Here is an 8,113-nt window from a genome sequence, read left to right on the forward strand (position 1 = left end):
TACTTTTTAACAAATATTATTAGAGCGCCACATATAAATCATGGAGCTCTTTAGTGCAGAAATAACAAACAATTCAAAGATGTTTTTGTTAATCTCCTGTTATTTTATATATGGAGAATATCTGTATATTGGGGTGTAACGGTTCACGTCTTCGTAGTGAAATATTCTACCAGATGTTGGAGTATGGTTGTGGGGATTTGGTCTAAACACAGCCCAAATTAGCTGTGGCATGATGAAACAAACCAATTTTTGCTTTTAATGTAAAACATTTTATTATTTGGTTAATCATCATCACTGCCCAAATGCAAGGGGTCAAAATCAGGATCTTCTTCATCCAGCTCCAAATCATCCATGTCCTGGAATAAAGATTCGTCTACTTCCACACTGTTTCCTGCTGAAAAAGACAAAAATTCTTTGTTATGTAAAGGACTCAAGTGAAAAATAAATCCCATTGTAAATATACTGTTCTAAACCACTTCAGCCTCAGATACGTTACATCACTAATGAACTGAGCATGAGGTGGACATGGTACAACCTTTTTCTACTGCAGACACTGTAGCTAATTCAGAACAAAAATTTGTTTTGATATCAAAAGACTTCAGTTCAAAAAAAATATATAATATATATATATATAATATAATAATATATATAATAAAATAAAATTGCTGTTGATTTTAGCCCAATGTGTCAACTGAGAAAACTTGTGGGTGAAAAGTAACTTTTTATTTTTATATATATATATATATATATAAATTATGCTCACATACAATTTGGTGGTACGACACAAAAGCTTTGATGTTTTAAATGTGATGGGGAAAAAAATAAAAGTCTTAAATTAACAGAAGAAACAGAACAGTAGTTTTGTAGCTGTAGTATATAAACAAACTTTACAAGCTGAAAACTTCACATTTTTAACTAAACCATCACCAATTTAAATTACAAAAGTGAACCATAAGACAATGAATAGCAAATGGCACTAAATTAAAATGTACTTTAATACAAATTTAAATGAATACTTAAAATTAGCACTATGCTAACCCTTTCCAAGACAGTTTTTAGACTCATAATAGAAGTAATCTTTCACCTAGTGAACATTGATACCAGGATGTTTATTGAGGGACACGATCGCACTCCTGTAAGTCGCTCTGCATAAAAGACATCTGCAAAAATGTATATGTAAAACTTCTCACCATCCTCCAAGAACTGAATATCTGATGTGTCCAGGTTACGGTCCGTTTCAAACAACTGCTTTCCTGGTATAAATAATAACAAATAAAATATATATAAATATATTGATCTTTAGGATCTTTCACAGATACTGGGTCAGACAGTCAAAAGAAAATCTATAATTTTTTATACTTTTCCTCCACCACTACTCATAAAAAACGAGAAGGTTTGTTTTATTCAAATATGTTTTTTCATTTCCTTTAAACCCAGACAATGATCAGCTAATAATATGATTTATAGCTGTAATATTTTGTTATATTATAGTGCAGGTTTATATCAACACACGTTCTGATATGGTTTCTATAGTAACGTTTCGTTCAAAGGGATGTGTACAGCGTTCCACTCCATGTAAAAGGGTTACAAATGTGGTGAAGTTCTCTATAAGGTGAAATGTGATTAAGTGTCATGTATGGACATCATCTCCAGTGTCAGCACACTGGAACAGTCAGAGGGAACACTAAGATTTCTCACATCTTCATGACAGAAGAATTGTATTATCTTTATCAGAGGGAGAATAAAGAGACCTGGTGAGAGGAGTGTTTATAGCCACTATAATGTAAGTGACGACAGAAAAAGGTAACACTATATTATTATATTATAATATATTTATAATATTACTCCATAATTATCAATGCAAGTAAACTTGTCCATGGCGATTAAAAAAATATCAAAATCGTCTGTTTAGGTATAAGAGCATTTAAACTCAGGTCAGGTGTGTTTGACTATAAATATCTGTCCTTATTATCTTCAAACACTTACCCGTGAGTTTGGTTTTTCCCGCCTGCTCATCCTCTTTCTGTTTTTTCCTCCTCAGCTCAGCCATCTCTCGCTCAAACTGTGCTTTCCATGCCAGGAAGTTCTCAATCGTAACTACAGTTCCCTGGAATGCTTTCTGCAGAACATATGTAGCAAAATAGACTCAAACTCACGACACCATTATTCATTATAAACACTGCTTTTACTTTCCTTTACAAAAACCCTGCAAGTGGAACTGTGACTTTTACTGACGTATCATTTTTTTCTTTATGTGAAATGAAGCTACAGCTTTAGCTTAACATTATAGTCCAATATGTTTCATATGAAGTATGTGAGTTTTATACAGACAATAAAAATCCCTGCTACATCACACACGTTTGTTACCTTCTCAGCCTCTTCAGCTTCTCTTTCTTGTCTCTTCTGTTCTTCTTCTCTTCTGATCTTCATCTGATCTATGATTTCATTTAGTTTTTCCTGCACAGCTGTCACTAATGTGAAGATCATCACCATGCCTAGGTTCTCCTCTGCCTGTACACACACAAATACAAAACTGACTATGCCAAATATTCATTTTCTTTCGCTTACAATACTGTGTTTTATTTCTACATTTAATTCTTTGTACTACTCCAACATAATCAAACAATTTAGAAATTATGACTGTTGAATTAATATTTATGACAAAATAAGCGTGAGCATGGGGAAGACCCCATAGAGACAACATCTAGGACGCTGTATTATCTAAACACCAAATCCAATAAGGGAAGCAGAAAAAAAGGAAAAAGAACATGTCTGACAGCCAAGCAGTAAAAAGTCTAAACAGTATCGCATGACTGAAAATGTGCTGTTTTTGTATTCCCTCAGAAAGAGACCCTCCGAGGAGTTGTACTTTTATCCTTTTTTTTTATTTTGATCTTTAAAATTGACCTTTACAGTGATCCTGAGTGTGAACAAAACTATTTATCTATTTATCTAACTGTTTGTGACCAATAAAAATCTGGAATCTTGCAGTATGATGTCACACTCCAGCAGCGTGATGTCACACTCCAGCAGCGTGATGTCACCCTCCAGCAGCGTGATGTCACACTCCAGCAGCGTGTCCCTCTCTATTAAAACTGATGTCATCCCAGACCTGCTGGTGTAACAGAGAGAGGATGTCTTCAGTGTCTCTGTCTTCCAGGTTTTCCTGGGATTGAATCTCCCACAGCGGCGCCTCGTCTGGGTAATTCTGCACGTAGGTGAACTTCAGTGTCACCTGCACCACTGGGAGAAAGACAGTTTTCACTGGAATGTAGTTGTATGGAGTGTTTTACTGTAATCTGGACTTTTATATAACTTACTCTCATCACTCTCTCCAGCATCTGAGGAAACTGTGATGGTGAAACTTATCGGCTCTTCACACAAAACTGCAAATATTTAATTCATGAAAAATAAAGATGAGAAACGTATTTCAGCCTTTTCTTTACTTTAAATTAATACAGAGGACGAATCTGTGAGTTTAAACTCTATATGTTTCATACTTCTATAAAGTTCTGCAAGGTTCTGTAGGGTAATGTAGGGTTCTGTAGGGTAATGTAATGTTCTGTATGGTAATGTAGAGTTATGTATGGTAATGAAAGGTTCTGTAGGGTAACCTAGGGTTCTGTATAGTTCTGTACGGTAATGTAGAATTATGTAGTGTAATGTAAGGTTATGTAGGGTAATGAAAGGTTCTGTAGGGTAATTTATGGTTCTGAAAGGTTCTGTAGGGTAATGTAAGGTTCTGTAATGTTCTGTAGGGTAATGTAAGGTTCTGTAAGGTTCTGTAGGGTAATGTAAGGTTCTGTAGGGTACTGTAAGGTTCTGTAGTGTAATGTAAGGTTCTGTAATGTTCTGTAGGGTAATGTAATGCTCTGTAGGGTAACGTAAGGTTCTGTAGGGTAATGTAAGGTTCTGTAAGGTTCTGTAGGGTAATGTAAGATTCTGTAGGGTAATGTAAGGTTCTGTAATGTTCTGTAGTGTAATGTAAGGTTCTGTAATGCTCTGTAGTGTAATGTAAGGTTCTGTAGGGTAATGTAAGGTTCTGTAATGTTCTGTAGGGTAATGTAAGGTTCTGTAGGGTAATGTAAGGTTCTGTAAGGTTCTATAGTGTAATGTAAGGTTCTGTAATGCTCTGTAGGGTAATGTAAGGTTCTGTAGTGTAATGTAAGGTTCTGTAATGCTCTGTAGGGTAATGTAAGGTTCTGTAGGGTAATGTAAGGTTCTGTAAGGTTCTGTAGGGTAATGTAAGGTTCTGTAATGTTCTGTAGTGTAATGTAAGGTTCTGTAATGCTCTGTAGTGTAATGTAAGGTTCTGTAATGTTCTGTAGGGTAATGTAAGGTTCTGTAGGGTAATGTAAGGTTCTGTTAGGTTCTATAGTGTAATGTAAGGTTCTGTAATGCTCTGTAGGGTAATGTAAGGTTCTGTAGGGTAATGTAAGGTTCTGTAGGGTAATGTAAGGTTCTGTAAGAATCTGTAGGGTAATGTAAGGTTCTGTAGGGTAATGTAAGGTTCTGTAAGGTTCTATAGGGTAATGTAAGGTTCTGTAATGTTCTGTAGGGTAATGTAAGATTCTGTAAGGTTCTGTAGTGTAATGTAAGGTTCTGTTTGAAAACAGTGCTATGTTGTGAGCTAAGCATGTGATAATTTGTACAATAAAATACAGCTCAGTGTAAACGACTAAATGCATTGGTGTTTTATCTGATTTTAAATTTCATCTAATGTAATGAACGCATTTAATATTTACAATGTTCATATTTCCGACTTGGAAAACAGCGTGTGATTATTAGCTTAGCATGCTAACATTACAATGCTAACTTTCCAACCTGTGAATGAATCGGGATAAATGGACTGAATCGCCTCCAGCTCATTCCGCTGTTCCTCTCCGTAATCGGTCATTTTATAATATTTTGAACACAATTATCCATTGACTAAAGTCTGGAACAGAAACCCGAAAAGCGTGTGAGAAGCTGCTGATACAGTCGATGACCGGGTTGCCAGGTTGAGACTTTTCATTATGGGTTGCCAGATTGAAGCGTTCCTGCAGCTGTTCGATGTTACTGCAGGAACGTTGCCAGTGTGGACCAAAATGTGTGCAAACACTACACATTCTCAAATAAACAGTGTTTGTACGGACTATTTAATAGTGTGTACATGAAATCATATAGCTCACATTGTATATATATTAAAAATTATCTCTTAAATAAAATAAAAACTTTTATTTTAACAAATGAAATTTTGTTAAGGTCATAGCATTCTCATGAAGACCTGTTTTAGAATATGAGGATATCCAGAGCAAAAGATCTTGTAGATTTTACTTCTTACTATAAGGTGAACTAAAACAAAGATTTAGTCCATGAGGTTGTTGTGTCTCTTCAAAAATGTTTGTCAATAACCTTTTAAAAACTCGAATATCCAGAAATCGCTGAAATCAGAAATATATTCTAAAGATCAGTTTTTTCTTTCATTTGAGGCACAGTCTCTGATGTAAAGTTTGTGGACAGAGCGACTGGTTTCCTGGTATACAGCACCCACAGCTCATGAGGGAAATTAGTTAGAAAGATTCCTGAGATAAATAATCAAGTCAAATCAAAAAACTTTTTACTAATCACTGATTGAAGAAGAAGTAAAGGTTAACTGCAGAAATAACCACCTTATAATTACGGCCTCTTGCTTCACAACTCACAGTTTTAGAATATGCTTTTATAAATATTTGTGTAAAACATGCTGTGTACTCTTGAATGAGTATTTTTAAGAGAAATTAATGTGATGTTACAAATGATATTCACACAACAAAGTTTCATCAATAGTAATGATGTGTTTTTTGTTTTATTTTCACTCTTGTGTCTGATTAAACTGTGTTTGCTCAGTGACTGTGGTTTTTTAATCCTGAAATACAGCGTAATACAAAAAGTTTGTTTTGAAAAGGCAATTTTGAGTTCAGGTCAGTTCAGGTCAAACAGTGCCATGTAACAGCATACCGTTTGGGTTTTAATTAAAATCCCAAACAGACTTCTAACAAGATGTTTTACTTATATATACGACACCAGAGGTGTTTTTGAGGTCATTGTCTTGTAGGAAAACAAATTATGGTCAAACTAATTGCAAGCCAGATAGGATGGCATGTCACTGCAAAATGCTGTCAAACGGGTCATCAGCAAAGACCATCCACACCATCACACTTCCTTCTCCATGCATCACATTGGGAACCACACATTCAGGAACCGTTTGTACTCAGTCTGGGATGATGACTGCAGGTAACCTTGCTTAACAGAGGAACACCAATGATTTCCATCACCACCCTACTTTCGAAGCTTCCAGTCTGTAATTCTACTTTTTCCACCCAGTAACAACTGATGTTTTAATTAACTTGAATGAATTACCTATTTGTTTATTTGTAGCTGTTTTGAGAGTATGAAATTTATCTTCAATAGGGAATATTGTTAATAGAGGTTAATGAACACACAACACACACACACCGTAGCCACCTGCTAACCTGACACCAAGGCGTTCTGAGAAAACTTCAGTGTCTGAGGTAAATAACTTGAAACTTTTACATGTTGTTAATTGTATATTTTTTTTACATTTACTGCATTCTATAAAGCTGACTATCAGGAATGGCGTATGTGTCCCCTTGTGATCCGGTTATTTGTACCTCAAAAATATTATTGTTAATGCGTTATAGGTAGGGGGTCATTATTATTGCACCACACTGCCATCAAATGTTCGATTATTTCTACATGTATATTGTGTGATCTATTGTGACATTACTCTCATTAAACAGAGCTCCTCAGAGTTAAAGCATAACACACACACTAGGGTATATGTTCCTGTTTACTGTTATACAGGTTTAAAAAATGATATATGTAATAAAGGTACTATTGGGTATCAGCATTCTGTGAAAAGCCTTATGTAGTGCAGTTCTGAGTAAAGACTGTGAATTAACACGACTCAATCGTACTGCTGCGTATTATTCTTCTGTCAGCATACACAACAATATATATCAGTATAACAACTGAATTATTCAGATTATTTTTATTTCAAACTATATTGCATTTTAGAAGATATTTATATATTGTTTATTTTAAGCTTGTTGAATGTTTAACTAAAGTGCCCAATCCAAGGTTAAGTTTAGGGTCAAGGTAGTATTACTAGTGTTACTAACCCTAACCCTAACACTAACCCTAACCCTAACCGTAGCTCTAACCCTAACCCTAACCGTAACCCTAACCCTAGCTCTGACCCTAACAATAGCTCTAACCCTAACCCTACCCCCAACCCTAGCTCTAACCCTAACAATAGCTCTAACCCCAACCCTAGCTCTGACCCTAACAATAGCTCTAACCCTAACCCTAACCCTAACCCTAGCTCTAACCCTAACAATAGCTCTAACCCTAACCCTAACAATAGCTCTAACCCTAACCCTAACAATAGCTCTAACCCTAACCCTAACCCTAACCCTAACAATAGCTCTAACCCCAACCCTACCTCTAACCCTAGCTCTAACCCTAACAATAGCTCTAACCCCAACCCTAACAATGGCTCTAACCCTAACCCCAACCCTAACCTAGCCCTAACCCTACCTAACAATAGCTCTAACCCCAACCCTACCTCTAACCCTAGCTCTAACCCTAACAATAGCTCTAACCCTAACCCTAACAATAGCTCTAACCTCAACCCTAACCCTAACCCTGGCCTTAACCCTAACAATAGCTCTAACCCCAACCCCAACAATAGCTCTAACCTAACAATAGCTCTAACCTACCCCTAACCCTAGCTCTAACCCTAACAATAGCTCTAACCTAACAATATCTCTAACCCTAACCCTAACCCTAACTCTATTGCATTTTAGAAGATATTTATATACCCCTAACCCTAACCCTAGCCCTAACCCTACCCCTAACAATAGCTCTAACCCCAACCCTACCTCTAACCCTAGCTCTAACCCTAACAATAGCTCTAACCCTAACCCTAACAATAGCTCTAACCCTCTAACCCTAACAATAGCTCTAACCCTAACCCTAACAATAGCTCTAACCCTAACCCTAACCCTAACCCTAACCCTGGCCTTAACCCTAACAATAGCTCTAACCCTAACCCTAACAATAGCTCTAA

At 36.2% G+C, this 8,113-nt stretch overlaps 1 protein-coding gene across 2 annotated transcripts; it reads right to left on the reverse strand.

The window, feature by feature from the left end:
- Window positions 1–246: 246 nt before the first annotated feature.
- rwdd1 (RWD domain containing 1) lies at window positions 247–5,013 on the reverse strand. Of its 2 annotated transcripts, none has more exons than XM_046876885.1 (7): window positions 4,825–5,013; window positions 3,321–3,386; window positions 3,113–3,243; window positions 2,368–2,511; window positions 1,987–2,119; window positions 1,191–1,253; window positions 247–391 (listed from the first exon to the last, which is right to left on the reverse strand). In XM_046876885.1, exons 1-7 carry the CDS (start codon window positions 4,895–4,897, stop codon window positions 282–284), a joined length of 720 nt encoding a protein of 239 aa, XP_046732841.1. In that variant the 5' UTR covers window positions 4,898–5,013; the 3' UTR covers window positions 247–281. The 2 variants fall into 2 exon arrangements, with proteins under 2 accessions (XP_046732841.1, XP_046732840.1); XM_046876884.1 differs by having other exon boundaries at window positions 247–394; window positions 4,825–5,012.
- Window positions 5,014–8,113: the final 3,100 nt, after the last annotated feature.

The sequence above is a fragment of the Silurus meridionalis genome, chromosome 20, assembly GCF_014805685.1.
Source record: "Silurus meridionalis isolate SWU-2019-XX chromosome 20, ASM1480568v1, whole genome shotgun sequence".
In the NCBI taxonomy this organism is placed as follows: domain Eukaryota; kingdom Metazoa; phylum Chordata; class Actinopteri; order Siluriformes; family Siluridae; genus Silurus; species Silurus meridionalis.

Coding starts and splice junctions, on each gene's coding strand:
- rwdd1 (XM_046876884.1), bottom strand. CDS start 4,897: ATGACCGATTACGGAGAGGAACAGCGGAATGAGCTGGAGGCGATTCAG. Junction 3,387..4,824: donor TTATCCCGATTCATTCACAG/GTTGGAAAGTTA, acceptor AAATATTTGCAG/TTTTGTGTGAAGAGCCGATA. Junction 2,120..2,367: donor AAGCTGAAGAGGCTGAGAAG/GTAACAAACGTG, acceptor TATGTTCTGCAG/AAAGCATTCCAGGGAACTGT.